At 37.8% G+C, this 15,802-nt stretch overlaps 2 protein-coding genes across 2 annotated transcripts in view; both read left to right on the plus strand.

Annotated features, from left to right (window-relative positions):
* The first annotated feature begins 338 nt into the window (after positions 1–338).
* LOC144643723 (uncharacterized) lies at positions 339–8,363 on the plus strand. Its single transcript, XM_078503067.1, has 5 exons — positions 339–433; positions 3,048–3,240; positions 4,040–4,211; positions 4,448–4,480; positions 8,022–8,363. The coding sequence occupies exons 2-5, from the start codon at positions 3,058–3,060 to the stop codon at positions 8,270–8,272; spliced, it is 639 nt and encodes a 212-aa protein (XP_078359193.1). The 5' UTR covers positions 339–433; positions 3,048–3,057; the 3' UTR covers positions 8,273–8,363.
* Positions 8,364–8,905: 542 nt separating this feature from the next.
* LOC144643700 (uncharacterized) overlaps positions 8,906–15,802 on the plus strand; it is a 37,327-nt gene continuing 30,430 nt past the window's right edge. The window contains exons 1-3 of the mRNA XM_078503054.1: positions 8,906–8,988; positions 11,405–11,597; positions 12,213–12,384. Of these exons, the coding sequence (XP_078359180.1) occupies positions 11,415–11,597; positions 12,213–12,384 (355 nt within the window). The 5' untranslated portion in view covers positions 8,906–8,988; positions 11,405–11,414. The remainder of the gene's footprint in view (positions 8,989–11,404; positions 11,598–12,212; positions 12,385–15,802) is intronic.

Below are 15,802 nucleotides of genomic sequence, written 5' to 3' on the forward strand. Positions count from 1 at the left end.
GTAATAATTTATGTCAACTGCCTTCATATGCCGAAGAATCGAGACGCCAAAATGATAAATTAGGCATATGATCACCAATACATTAACTTCACGCAGATCAATTAAAGTGACAAGAATACACAGTTCTCCGCCGTTTAGAGGTTGAAAAATGGCTAATTTCGATAATAATTGCAAAGCTGAAAACGAAAAATGCGAAGGAAATTAACAGTATGACTACGATGCAATTGTCAACAGGTAAAGCATAACTGATCAAAGCCCTCACTTATCAACAGTTTGGTTGTTATGTGTTGAAAAGAATGCAAATTTGCCTCTTTTGAATAGTCATTTCTCCGAAATATAATTTTGGAATCTTTAATTGATTCACATTTTACATCCATTAAACCCTAGGATCTAACAAACAGCAAGCGAGCAACCCTTAAGACCAAGTCTAGCGGTAAGTCAGTAAATGACGCTGACGTCATTGTATAAAAGGTTATTTAAAGATATTCATGTCCATAAAACCAAAATTCGAGATCGAAGCATACAGACATCCAAAGACACTATTTACTAAGCTTAAGTTAAAGCCGCACTCGGGCCAGCACGCACTTCTAAAATTGTCGGAGCTCAACCGGTTTCCGTAGAATAAACCGACTAGGAATATTGCTTTTCCTTTTAGATAGGAATTTTTCGAAGCTTGTCCATCGCAAGTTACTCCTCAGCATTTAGTCAGGTTTGCCTAACAGATCGCCGCTAAGTACGCCTTTATACTCTTGGTTGGAGAGAAGCACTGTGAGAGTGAAGAGTCTTGCCTAACACAACACAACAAATCACAATGACCCTGACGAGGGCTCGAATTGAACTCTATAAAAATACGTGCTAACTATTTTACCATAACGTCTCCCAAACTCATAATTTGAGTACGATTTTATACCCTGGCAATGTAAATTTTTGAGCCTGTCAGAAAAAAATTCATTAAAAACAACGACACTTGTGTTACATAATCAATAACTTTCTTATTCATTAAAGTGGAGCTTTTTAGCTTCTTAAGCAAATAACCCATTTTAGATAATTTGATGTTTCCTTATATGACACGTTTGGATTCGACAGAAATGTCGATTCTCAAGGACATATGCTTTGAAATTAAATGGGTCAACAAACTAGTGAAAGGTCAAATGAACAGAAATTTCAAAATTCCATTTTAACCAACCAAACACTAAAATTATCCATTATTGAGTGAAATTAAAAGAAATTTTTGCTTTCCAAGCCTTAAAGGGCGAATTACAGCAAAAAAGTAGAAGATTTCCGAAGGCTTCATGAAAACGTTTTTGAATGACTGCGCACTGAAATGGAAGGAATGGAACGAGTTTGTGACGTCATAATTGGTGTTTTTGAAGACGACCGCAGACCGATTTCGAAGACTGCACTGGTTGTCAACGACGACGGTAACGTCAACGACAACTTCTAATGGAAATTGAATTTATATTTTACTTGAGCATCTCGCAACTTTCCGGACGTATTCTGCTTATTTATCGCTTTAAGAAATAGCTCCCGCTGAAAACTCAAAGAAAGCGTTCAACCCCAAATAAAAAAAAAACAAACCAAAATTATCCGTCGTGGCTGACGTTGTCAAAGTATGCAGAATTTTATTGTTCTGCTGAGAACGGCTTTCAATTGTTCCAAGATTCATTAACGTTAAATGCTAATGAGGAAGAACAGTAGCGATTCCTGATTTGTTTTCATAACAGCGTGCATTCTACCACGACTCACATGATATGCAAAACGACAGCAAACAAAACTCAAAGCTATTGTTGATCTTTAGCTATTTTATTTTTTAAAAAAAGCGCGTCAATAAACAACAATCAACTGAAAAACGGCCGAAGAGAACGAAATAACTACTTGAAATGTCACTAAACACATTTATTTAAATTCTTAGGTGCGGTCTGCGGAATCAGTCTGCGGTCGTCTTCAAAAACACCAATTATGACGTCACAAGTTTTTATTTCCGACAATTTTCCGACAATTTTTCCGAGCGCTCTACGATAACGAAAAAAAGCATTTTTCAACTTGCAATATCTCTGCAATGCAATGCCCAATTACTTTAAAACTTCGGGATATGTTTATTTGGCTCTTAATTAACACATGGGCAAAAAATAAAAAAAAAATCGAAATTTCTGTTCATTTGACCTTGAAAGTAACTATTTTAGCGCGTCAAGGAATCTGCAATTTATGAACATGAATACTCAGAGTTTTAACTTATGTACTTGTATCTACTTTGAAATGATTAAGGAGGCTCGGTGTATTTTTTAGTCTTAGGCCATGGTTGTGGTTTTGAAAATCTGAATTCGTTTTTTGCCATTCATACCGAAATGATCACATATGACTATTATTTAATTTTTACTGGTTTCTAAACAAAACCACCACCCGAAGGCTAGAAAAGCGACACCGAGCCTCCTTAATGGCTTTTCCCTCATATGACATCCAAACTGATCGGAATCATTGTGATATGGGATAAAAAGCTTGCTCCTTATCTTAAACCAATTCCGAGCCAATCTTTTCGATAAAGGATACTGGATTTAAAAACTTTTCCCTTTTCTTATGCAGAGAATCTCAGCAGAACTACTGCGATATCAGAGTACTACTTTCGATACTACATTTAAAAGCTTTTCATCGTTTTATCTGCAGTGCAGGCTAACAATTAAACTGAGCCAATCTGTATTTCGATGTAGCGAAAGAGAAATTGAAAGAAGATATCAAATTGACTGTAACGGTTAATTATTCTCGGTCTCAGAGAGCATGTTTTGAAGCTGTATGTATCATGCAGGAATCGTGGCGATTAGCTATGAAGCTATACGAGTCTTGGACTCGGATTTAGACAGATAGCTTCATAAAATGCCGGTTATATGCATCCCCGCTTATCATACCTTCCGGTCTTTCGGCCCATCTTATCTCTGTAACATTCCTAACCACTTATCACAGTAGCAGGCCCGCGCATAAATAATCCCCCATTTACCTACATCCACCATTGACGAACCTTATGCCACAACGCACGTTGCATTTTTTCCTTTCAGCCAGTTAATAATGCGTCCACTAATGATTTTGCTCATCGTCTACACCACCTTGATTAGCTCCTATGTCAGTGGGGTTGACGTGAAACACTATGCGGCTTATGACAAAGTCGTTCAATGTATTTCACTTGCTACTCATGCTCACCGCCCTGAAGAACATCTATCAGTGGTGACCGAAATCTGTGATGGTTTTAAGGTTTGTGTCAAACTTTTCAGGCACATCGAAAAGTCTGGTCACTTTTTGATGCATTATTGTTGCATTATGTACGTTGTTCTCTGTCAAGAAGGAATTACTGATGCCATCGTGCAGTGTTATTTTAGAGCCCTGATAACGGTCCCTTTTATGACGAAGTCCCGGTAATACGAATGATATTTCTTGGCCCGACGAAAAATACAATAAACTGTATGGAACAGAACAAACATTTTTATAACTAATAAGAAATACCCCTTGCAGCGAACCGGGATTTAACAAATAAATGTCATCAAGCAGGCGACTGAAATTGAATACAAATCAGGTCAACAGACCAGAGATGAAGACGCTCTAATGCTCTTAGCATTTTCTAATGTCTGACAATAGCTCATTGTAGCTCAGTGGGTTGCATGGGTCGGTGACATAATGGCTTCTAAATTTGACAAAAAGCGCCACCTTTAATTGGCTATTTTGGATTTCGATGGATTTTTAAGAAACAAAAATATTATGAGGGTTATAATATAAAGTGAAACTCAAAAGTTCCTATCAAAGGAATACCTAGCAAAATATAATTAAACGTACATATAAACCAGAAAAACTCGAAACTTGACATGTATGCCCCGAAAAATAAAACTAGGAGGAACGCTTGGTACACCAATGTTTATGCAAAAAATGTCATGAAAATTCGCAGAATTTGTCAACTATTATTCGAATTATTTTTGAGTGGGATCCTGCATGGCTACATTGGTTTCAACATGTTCATTTGCGCGTGATAAATAACGTCTGTATTACATTTTTCCACTAGGCCATGTATCGTTGCCTTGTAAAGCCGTTTGATTCACCCCCGGACTCCAGCACTGAAATCTTGGATTTTTACCGAGCTTATCAGTTACAGCGTATCCATCTCGACAATAAGGAAAACATGTGCGGGGAAGTACTTGATTACTCGGAGCTGCAAAAGCTGGTCAAAGAATCTGGTGATAAAATATAATTCTAATTGTGTCTAGCTAAAATTCAGTTGGATGACGTGCACTGTGATAAGTAGCCGCAAGGTTTGAATTTGTTTTCATATCAAGCCATGGGTTATCTTTTCAGATTTGTAAAGAACACTGATGTTGTTGCCTACATAGAGAATAATTCACCAGAATTAACGTGCTCCTTATATTTCTTTCGCTATTATTACAATGCACTAAGCATAATTGTTCTCTTTCAGGTATAATGGAGAAAGAAAATTTGCCAAGTATTGGTAAGTTCGCAACTACTATGCTGTAAGATTCGTAAATGGATTTTATGACATAGCTAGAGGGTGACTTTCTCTTTAGCGCAAATTTTCGAATTTAAAATCTTACACCCAGTTGTTGTCTTAACTGAGACCCTAATTAAAATGAGATTTATATTTGATAGCGCTATTTGGACCCTTTGTAAAGATCAGGGGGGAGAAAGTTGGTACTTTTCTTTGACGGCATAGCGGTGCCTGGAAACGGTGCAAGACTGTGTCAATCAAGGAGTCTCGCGTCACTGAGAATGTTTTGGCGGCGTGGAATAACAAGCGAAAAATTTCTCACGGTTGACATTTAAAGGGGGACCTTCTTAACTACTGTTCTAGAGCAGTTGCTAAGGAATTGCTCAAGATGGTTTTTAATGGCAAGCTATTTTGAAGCGTTCGGCAATGCTTAACGGTGAATTTTTGGTGGGGAGGACAACTGAATTGAAAAAAAAAAATGATATTGCACGCGCTTAACTAGTGCCAGTCCCAAACCGCGCGCTAGCATTTGAAATCCCTTAAACTTTTGGGAGAAAAGTAAACGAACGAAAATGTTTTTAAGTTTTCTTTTTTCCTGCGATCAATCTGGCTGTCATTGTCTGTGAATGGAACTACCTTCCAAATGATATTGTAAATAGAACGTTATTGTGTTAGTCTTATTTAGTTTTTAGCATATTTAACATTCTATTGTACTTTTTAACATTATATTTTAGTTTTCAACGGTTGGTGTGATATCTGTATACTTTTACCGGTCTAATAAAATGTAGATGTCAGTAAATTAAATGTATTAACAACGCCCTTGGCAACCATTCGATAGCTGCGCACACTCGGTTGCGCGGCACCGCTATGCCGCATTTTTGGGCTCCCGGCTGCATTGTAAAGATAAGTAAGTAAGTAAGTAAGTAAGTAAGTAAGTAAGTAAGTAAGTAAGTAAGTAAGTAAGTAAGTAAGTAAGTAAGTAAGTAAGTAAGTAAGTAAGTAAGTAAGTAAGTAAGTAAGTAAATAAGTAAAGTCTTTATTTAACGAGGGTAGCACTAAAATAGTATCAAAAACACTAACAAACGAGTGGCCCTCAATAATTATTTACAATAAAATATAAAAATACACAGAACAATACGAATATTAAAACTATGGCTAAACTATGAAATATTACGACTAAAAATACGAGAAATACGAAAATATTAAAAAGGTAAAAAGAGTAAAAGTGCAACTAAATTACAAAATAAAATGATTTAAAAGCTGCTGTTCTTTAAAAATTCTCTTCCAAAGAGAGTTCCTAAAAGCTTCTGCTTCTGAGACAATCACGATGGTCGGTTGCTAGAGCTTTTTCTCTCGGAAGATTCTTAAACTAATTTTTGGCTTGAAAAGAAGTTTTTATTTAAAGTGAAGCAAGACATTAGAACATATTAATTGGAGGACATTTTTCTATAAATTTTTACAATGTATTTTGGTTTTTCTTGAAAGTATGATGACGTAAGTGTTACCTATTTTTAGTAAGAACATTAAAAAATTATTACGCAGTGCTCAAAACGTTACAGGCATTTTTGTCACTGAAAAACAATATTAACCGCGAAGACCCCATCTCAATCGGATAAAATGGCGTAAAGTTACAGGTAATTAAATAAATTCAAATTTACCGCCACATGACCATATATGGTAAAACGTAAGGGGTAGTTAAATACGAAAACAATGAAAGCATTTGGAACAGAGAAAATACAATACTGCATAAAATCCAAAAAAACATTGAATTAAAAAAACATAGAATTCTATGCTTAAAACTAATATCGATTTTTTTTTACCATTTCTTTCCTGAATTTTTTGTCTGGTGTTAAATTTGGACATCATATATGACGTCACAATAGCAGTCACATGGGATAAAATAAACATCAATAAATAGGTAATTTAACAGCATACTTTCCTGCCAAGTTTCGTTACATTCGTTGCCTTCTACTTCTGTCTATGACCAAAAAATCTCAGTTTTGGAAGTTGCGAGAGCAAAAGCCCAAGCAACCGACCACCATGAATGGGACATTTCTTTTGGCTTTGTGCTATGATTCGACCCTTGTGGAGCACCCTTCAGACTGGATTCAACAAGAAGTTGAGGTCCAAGTAAACATCACACAACATATACCATGAACTTTAGTTGTATTATATACTTTATACGTTATGACCTTTTCCATTAAGAGATTTAAAAAATATAAATCTATAAAATTCCCACTGACGATGCAACCCCGTGTACAGCAATTTGTGTAGAGTTTTTGATTGGCTTTTGCTAACTGACGAGTTTTTCATTTCTCCAAGCAACAACAAATCATAGTCGTATCATAAACGAGCTGTTCCTACTTTCTTAGCCTACCGAGCGTGATGCACAATAAAGCGCTGGTGGCAAAGTGGACGCGTGAAATCTGAAATGTGGACGCGTGTATGTAACTCCCAGATTTCGTGAGGCCATATTTTCACAAGCGTTTAATTTTGCTTCACATTCAACGGAAAAAGAAAAAAAGAGGGATCTCTCGTATTCTAGGCATAACAGAGACCTCTGTGAGACTGGGTTAACCCACGAACGTGCAAGCAAATTCATACCACCACTGTCGTACATCGTGGGGGGAAGGGGTTGTTCTATTAGGTTTTTGTTCTGTTATGGTTTTTTTATTAAGGTTTTTTGTTCTATCAAGGCACAGCGACATTATTTTGCACTGCGTAGAAAGCTTAGGGTGCCTTTTTTTGGGAAAACCCAAAATTGGATCATTGATCTCAGATCATACGGATATCAGCACTAATTTATTTTCCGTCGAATGTATCCTAGCTAAAATCATTTTAGCCTACAAAATCTTCAACAAAATCACGCGTCGAAATAGTTCTTCTCTAGCCTCAAGCACAGTGTGGCGAGAACGCATCTGAGAGCGAAGAATGTGTTTATGAAATGATCAGTGCAAACTTCACTCGTGACAAGCTACCGTTTCCCTTTATCGTGAATTGTATTTTGATGGAAATAAGCGCCTGAAAACTAACCTTATGACAGTGTTTACAAAAATGCGAACCGGTATTCTCACCAAAAGAAACGTACGGAACTTGAATTCTAAGATTTCGGATTTAAGCCCCGTCCACACTGACCCGGATAAATTTGAAAACGCACCTTTTTTGCCAGTTAGGCCAACCGTCAACACTGAAACGGTGTTTTCAGTCACCGAAAACGGGGCTTTTCATAAACGCTCACCAATGAAGCGTGTCGTTTTCAAATTTACCCGGGTTAATGTGGACGAAAAACATTTTAGACGGCGTTTTCAAATTTCTCCGTTTTCAAATTTACCTGGGTAGCTCAGTGTGGACGGGGTATTAGATATGATCTGATGTACCCACTTGGATTTCTAAAAACCTCATGGCAGTTGTGTGACTCGAGGAATGACTTATATCGTCCCCTCGGGATAGCCGAAATAAATATATTTAATGCCCAGTAATAATGGCAATCTTGAATTGCAAAACGCATTTTTGCTAATCGACGAATAATTTATTAACCTTGCAGAAAATGACAAATACGTTCCATGCGCGGGTGAAATCAACTTTAAATGCTACAAGGCCGCCAACGGAGCCTGGGAGTCTCATTCCGATGACCTCCATACATTCCTTGCCTACATCGATTGCTATGAAAAAGAGTCAGCAACATGCAACTTTCCCATTGCACAGCACATGAACGCCATCATACAGGCTTTTAAGAAGCACATGAAAGAGAAACATGGTCTGCTGGGTGGAATGCTTGAACAGATTAAACAATAGATAAGCTGCTATTAAAAGGTTACAAGGGCAATATAAATGTAATGCATTAAGATAAATGCTTGGAAACTGCTGTTTGGGCCAGGGTGTTCAACTGTGTCACTGATATCAGAATATTTAACCAGTGAAATAAATAACCGCAATTGAAGGTGTTTATGAAGTTGGGTTATTTTAAATTACCTTAAAAAAGCAAAGAGGAAAAAACAAACAAACAAATAACAAACAAACAAAACAGTAGCTTTATCAGTGGCAGCTACAGGGGATGAGCGAGGGCTCCCTTTTGTGCTCCTTCCCTACTTGAGCAAGTAATAGAAAGGCCCAACCCTCGCTACACTTCACCTCTCCTCCTCAATTCTATTGTTTTCCTCCTCTCCCTCCTCCTCCTCCTTCCCCTCCTCCTCCTCCTCCTCCTCCTCCTTCCCCTCCTCCTCCCCCTCCTCCTCCTTCTCCTCCTCTTCCTCCACAAGTCTATTGTTTTCCTTCCTCCTCCTCCTCCTCCTCCTCCTCCTCCTCCTCCTCCTCCTCCTCCTCCTCCTCCTCCTCCTCCCTCTCCTCCTCCTTCTCCTCCTTCTCCCTTTTCAAGCAAGAAAGAGCCCATTTTCACTTCGTCTCATCTCTTTTCAAGAACCTCAGAGTGCGTTAAACTGCGTCACCATTTTGCCGTACGACAGTTTACTCATAGATCCCAGATGACTTTAAAATGTGGTAGGAATAAAAAGGTGCGTCATCTAATAAGCTAGCGTTAAAATTCCAATAGGTCGAGGTGGACAGTGTTTCTGCTACTTACTGCTATTTAATAAGACAACGCTAGCAGAATGATCATGGGCTGATAACCATTTTTTCTACTTGGTACTTATCACTCACTAGCCAATAATCTAGTCTGCGTTGATTAAACGGATTTGTTGCCCCCCCCCCCCCCCCAACAAAAAAAATTCGAGGTATCCTCGCAAGCAGTTCTCTATTACATCCTAAACGTTTCCAAAATATTGAGTTTCCTTCAACCACAACAAAACTTAAGGTAGTTAATAAGGCCACTGAAATTTGTAGAAACCTTTGCAGTCGAACAGTGAAATTGCAAAGCCAAGTGGATATCAGTGAATGATTTTAAATTAAGAGTGTTTGGCGAAAGATTTACGACAACCATTAACAGAAAGATTAATACTTAAACTGGGTGTGGAAAATGGAAAAAGGGGTCTTTCGCTACAAAATCACTAAATAAAGGGTTTATGATACGTTAATTTATGTTGAAACGGACAATTACATAAAAAAATTATAAATTGAAATTTTAATGACATTTTTTAAATTATCAAAAAAACATCATTTTCCTTGGATCCGATTAATATTCGTGACTTATCCCATCGTTGTTGTAGTAATATTTAATTTGAGGGCTTTTCTTAACGCTTTATGCTTGCATAGCGCCGTATCAAAACGTGCGTACAAAAGTTTAAATATTGCTGTAGCGCGTATTGCAAAAATTATATTCACTGTGAAAAGGAGCTTCTTGGGCTCGCTGAATTCCGCGTGCAAAGCTTGTTGTGCGCTTTTGGGTATGAGATACCGTGATTGGCGAAGAAACAAACGTTATAAGCAAACATTTTATGCGAGTTATAGATTGTGCATCTAAACTTGGTTGCACGTCGGCAATTATTGGTTATGTGTTGAAATATCGGCGTTTAAATTGGTTGAGGTCTCAATTGTTTTATTATTTAAGTTAACCATTTTTGCGCCATATGATTTTATGAATCAAGATGCAAGTTTTTCACTGGAAAGCTCCTTAGTTTAGAAATGCGTAGCTGTAGTAATTGTAATGTAGCTAACAGGAAGATTACAACTCATTCAATAAATGGCGTCTGATACCTTAATTGTCTTAATTAGCGTATCATATCAACTTGAAACGACAAATATAAGAAATAAGTTTAAATTTGAATGCAATTGTTTACATTCAAGGCATGATTCCAACTAAAAATTGTTGCAGCTGCCTTCAATATGAAAAGTGTACAGTGGCCATATATACATTTTCTTGAACCTTGGCAATTATTGGCTAAGTATCGAAAAAACGACTTTTTAAAACGAATTCTCGAACTTTCTGATTCATTAGAGTGGAGCTCTTAAGCTTCTTATGCAAATTATCCATTTTATATAATTCGATGTTTCCTTATCTGTCACGCCTAGATTCAACAGAAATGCCGATTCTCAAGGGTAACAACATATGCTCTGAAATGGGACAACAAACAAGTGAAGCTAACTGGGTCTTTTAGCGCATCTCGGAATCGGCAATTTTGAACGTCAACATAAATACTTAGAGTTTTAACTATGTACGTGTGTCTATTTTGTAATGATCAAGGGGGCTCGGTGTATTTTTTAGCTTCTGAGTGTCGTGGTTTTGAAAATTAAAATTCGCATGAAAGCCAATCTTCGATTTATGCCATACTACACCATAATGATCACATATGACTATAATTTAATTTTTACTGGTTTCTAAACAAAACAACCACTTGGAGGCAAAAAAAACTACATCGAGCCTCCTTAATGGCTTTTCCCTCATATGACATCCAAACTGATCCGATTTATTACGATATGAGATAAAAAACTTGTTCCTTATCTTAATTACACCAAATTCAGCCGATCTTTTTGATAAAGGATACTGGATTTAAAGACTTTTCCCTTTTCTTATGCAGAGAATCTGTGCAGATCTACTGCGATATTAGAATACTAAATTAAAAAGCGTTTTATCGTTTCATCTGCAGCGCAAGCTAACAATTAAACTGAGCCAATCTGTATTTCGATGTAGCGAAAGACAAATTAAAAAAAACGGAATTGAAAGAAAATATCAACTTGACTGACACGGGTTATTATTGTTGGACTTAGAGAATACGTTTTTAAAGCTATATGTACATGTATTATGAATCGTGGAGATTAGCTATGAAACTTTATGAGTCTCGGACACGGATTTAGACAGATAGCTCCCCGCTTATCATACCTTCGGGTTATCTTCCTGCCCATCTTATCTTTGTAACAGTCCTTAATTGCCACTTGTCACTGTAACAGGCCGGCGCATAAATAATCCCCTCTTTACTTGCGTCCACTATTGACGATCATTTTGCCATAACGCACGTTGAATCTTTTTTCTTTCAGCCATTCAGTAATGCGTCCACTAATGATTTTGTTCATCGCCTACACCACCTTGATGCCCTACTATGTCAGTGGTGCTCATGTGGAACACCCTGCAGCTTATGACAGAGTCGTTGAATGTATTTCACTTGCTACTCATGCTCACCGCCCTGAAGAACATCTATCAGTGATGACCGAAACATGTGATGCTTTTAAGGTTTGACTCAAACTTTTCAAGCACATCAAAAAGTCTAAACACTCCTTGATGTATTCTTGCTTCACTGTGCACGCTGTTCTCTGTGAAGTAGGAAATACTGACGCCATTGAATTGAATCTGAATGCAAAGCAGGTCAACAGATCAGAGATGAGGATACTCTAATGCTCTTATATTCCATTTCTGACAATAGCTCATTGTAGCTCAGTGGGTTGCATGGGTTGGAGCCAAAAGTGGCGTTAAAATTTGACAAAAAGCACCACCTTTTGGATTTCAAGATTCACACGGCAATATACTAAACTAAACTATTATAAGGGTTAAAAAATAAAGCGAAACTTAAAAGTACCTGCCAAAGGGATACCTGGCAAAGTATAAATCAAACATACATATAAACCAGGCAAACCCGAAATTCGAAATGTATGTCCCTAAAAATACAAGGTAACTAGAAGGAAAGGTTGGTACACCGAAAATGTTCATGCAAAAATGTCATGAAAATTCGCAGAATTTATTGTCAACTATTATTCGAATACTTTTCAGTGGGATCCTACATGGTTACATTGGTTTCAACATGTTCAATTGCGCGTGATAACTAACGTCTGTATTACACTTTACCACTAGGCCATGTATCGTTGCCTTATAAAGCCGTTTGATTCCACGTCGGACTCCAGCACTGAAATCTTGGACTTTTACCGAGCTTATCAGTTACAGCGTACTTTCCTCGACAATAAGATGAACATTTGCGGGGAAGCACTTGCTTACTCGGAGCTGGAAAAGCTGGTCAAAGAATCTGGTGAGAAAATATATATAAAGAAGCTATTGACAAAATGAATATTCTAGTTGTGTATAGCTAACATTTAGTTGGATGAATTAAAGCAAACGGAATTTAATTCAACTTTACGTGCACTGTGATTACTAGCTAGGTTTGAATTTGTTTTCATATCAAGCCATGGGTCATCTTTTTTTTTCAGATTCGTTAAGACCACTGATGTTTTTGCTTGCATAGGGAATAATTCACCACAATTAATAAACGTGCTCCTTACATTTTTTCGCAATTAGTACAATACACTAAACCTAATTTGCCAAGTATTGGTAAGTTCGCAATGCTGTAAGAATGCTTGTGAAAAGATCAATGCAAACTTCACTCGTGACAATTTCAAACGGATACACCTTCTGTAGGCACACGGTGGCTGTTCTAAAAAACCTTGCGTCTTTTGTATTTTGATCGAAATAAGTACCTGAAAACTTGCGTATGACAGTGTTTGCAAAAAGCGACCACGTATTTTCACAGCAAACACCGCTGGGTCAATGTACTTTTTTTCGAATCCTTTTCTAAAAAGCGCACGGATCATGGATCCTAAAACTCCGGATTTAGATATGATCTGATGTATTCACTCGGAAAGTTGATTCTTCAGATCATTGATCCGAGATTAATCCATTTTCGAATACTAGTACGTAAAGAAACGAAAAATCAGGTTTTGGATACAAGAATCTAGCCTCCCACGCAGTTGTTCTTTGGGGCGATCGCCCCTACGAACGACTGCGTGGGAGGCTAACAAGAATCCGGATTTAGATTTTTCCAAAGAAACGCAACCTTACTCTACAAAATGACATTTTGGTGGCTTTGACAGCCGCCATCTTGGATCTGCCATTTAATTAGAAAGTCAGAAAATAACTGAAATTGATGCAAATTCAAGCCAGAAGGCTTAGGGGTGTAAAAATAAACAAATTGTACTATTCTGATTCAAAGAAAAAGGAAAAGAAAAGAAAAAAATGTAAAAAATGACGATTTTGGACGCACCAGCGTGTACATGTAACTATGACGTTGCCTGCAACGTGAAAACTCATAGACACAAAGTTAAAATTTCGAAATTTCCGCAAGGGATAAAAGTTTCAGCATTGTAAAGTGAATCCTCTTTTTAAAATTTCGAAAAACAAAACACTCCCCATTGTACGTCCGAGGGTTAATAAGGGAATAAAATGACTTTTTGAGGGAATATTGTTTATTTGCGCCCGCGTAGTGTCATTCAAATATGACACTACAAGTCCAAATAACATCCAGATAGCTAACACATGCATTTAATGAAGTTAACATTTTCGATTCAATAACACAGGTACTTCGTCGTAATGAAAATTTTACACGATACTACAAGGGGCCTATGTCTTATTGTGTAGTCGTAGTATAAAAGAGCTAGCTGTAGTGTCTCTGAAAATAATAATTTAGCAATGAGTTAAATAATGGATAGTGATACTTAACAAACTTACATTTTACGATTGAACTTCGGCGTAAACTTCCTGCAACTGCTTTAGCTAAAGCCTGGTTTTCACTAGCGACGCAAGCACAAGCGCAAGGATAACAGCTCTTATTTCACCGTGAAAACGGCTTCGACTCAACCAAAAGCACAAGTGCATTGCATTTTGATGCTTTTGCTTGTGCTTTCCGCAAGCACAAGCACAAGGATCAAAATTTGTCCTTTTTGCGTGATTGCGCTTGTTCTTGCGTCGCAAGTGAAAACCAGGCTTAAATTAGCTCGCCCGGAGATACACAATTAAAGTGAACGATGTTTCGTTTCTCGCAAGACAACAAGAAGTTGCTCTCTTTGCAAGTCGTCTTGTGCATTTGCTTCTAAAACCGATTTCTTGGCTGCATTGTGTCTTATTTACAACAAATAGACTTTGATTTTTCTTTCCGAACACAATTCGCTTGGCGAGAAACTGCTCGAGACTGCGTTAACTTCAAATCTTGCTGTACACGTACGCACCTGAATGGTTTTCCCGCGTAACCAACGCTGATTGGTTAAAATTTATCGGATGATGAACCGAGAACCAATCAGCTGCAGGGCCGTTGATGCATTAACGGCCCGCTTGGAGTCATTTGCGGCCCGCAAAGCGCGTGTTTTCAATAGGGCGGTTTTCAATTTGGCCGCGTGTATTGATAATAATTAGAGTTTTATACCCAAGATCGAATCGCAGTTGTCTCTCTCGAGGAATGACGTATATCTTCTCCTCGGGCTAGCCAAAATATATTCAATGCTCGGTATCAATTTAAATCTTGAATTGCAAAACACATTTTTGCTAGTCGACTAATAAATTTATTAACCATGCAGAAAATGACGAATACGTTCCATGCGCGGGTGAAATCAACTTGAAATGCTACATAGCGGCCAGCGGAGCCTGGAAGTCTCATTCCGATGACCTCCATACATTCCTTGCCTACGGTGATTGCTATGAAAAAGAGTCAGCCACATGCAACTTTCCCATTGTACAGCACATGAATGCCATCATACAGGCTTTTCAGAAGCATCTGACGAAAAAACATGGCCTGTTGGGCGGGATGCTTGAACAGATCAAACAATAGATATGCTGCTTATCTTAAAAGGTTACAAGGGGCAGGGTAAATGTAATGCATAAAGATAAATGCTTGGGAACTACTGTTTGTCCTATATCAGAATAGTTTATTAGTGAAATAAATAATCGCAATTAATGGTATAAATGAAGCGGGTTTGTTTTGAATTACCTTAATAAAGCAGGGGGGAAACAAACAAACAAGCAAACAAAAAAGTAAAATTATCATTGGCGAATACAGGGGAAGGGCAAGGGGTTCCTTTCATGCTCCTTCCCTACTTGTGCAAGTGATAGATAGGCCCAACTCTCTCTGCGCTCGACCTCTCACCCCCCCCCCCCCCCCTCCTCCTCCTTCTCCTTTATCAAGCAAGAAAGAGAACGTCTTTACTTCGCCTCGTCTCTTTTCAAGGACCTCTGACTACGTTAAACTGAGTCACAGTTTGCCATACGTCTGTTCACTTATAGATCCCAGATGACTTCAAAATGTAGTTTAAAGAATAAAAAGGTGGGTCATCTTATAAGCTAGCGTTAACATTCCAATGGCCGGGATGAACAGTGTTTTTGCTCCCTCATGCTGTTAAAATGAACCACGCTTGCAGAATGATCACGGATTGATAACCATTTTTTCTACTTCATCTTGGTACTTAGCACTCACTAGCCAAGAATCTAGTCTGCGTTGTATAAACGGATTTATTCCCCCAAGAAAAACGTTAAAACGTCTGAACTTTGAACAACAGCGTTATCCTGTTTTAAAATATTTAGTTTCAAATTCGAGATCTTCTCTCAAAAGCACCAACACCTCGCAGTTACGATTTGTACCATGTAAATAAAACATCTTACCTTTAACTTTGTGTCTTCCAAAGCTT

The sequence above is a fragment of the Oculina patagonica genome, chromosome 1, assembly GCF_052425735.1.
Source record: "Oculina patagonica isolate OP01 chromosome 1, crgOcupat, whole genome shotgun sequence".
Lineage (NCBI taxonomy): Eukaryota > Metazoa > Cnidaria > Anthozoa > Scleractinia > Oculinidae > Oculina > Oculina patagonica.

Bases quoted from the DNA above. Each gene is read 5' to 3' on its own strand.
- LOC144643723 (XM_078503067.1), top strand. From the start codon at position 3,058: ATGCGTCCACTAATGATTTTGCTCATCGTCTACACCACCTTGATTAGC. The intron at 3,241-4,039 runs GTTTGTGTCAAA...TTTTTCCACTAG, and splicing joins AAATCTGTGATGGTTTTAAG to GCCATGTATCGTTGCCTTGT. The intron at 4,481-8,021 runs GTAAGTTCGCAA...TTAACCTTGCAG, and splicing joins AGAAAATTTGCCAAGTATTG to AAAATGACAAATACGTTCCA.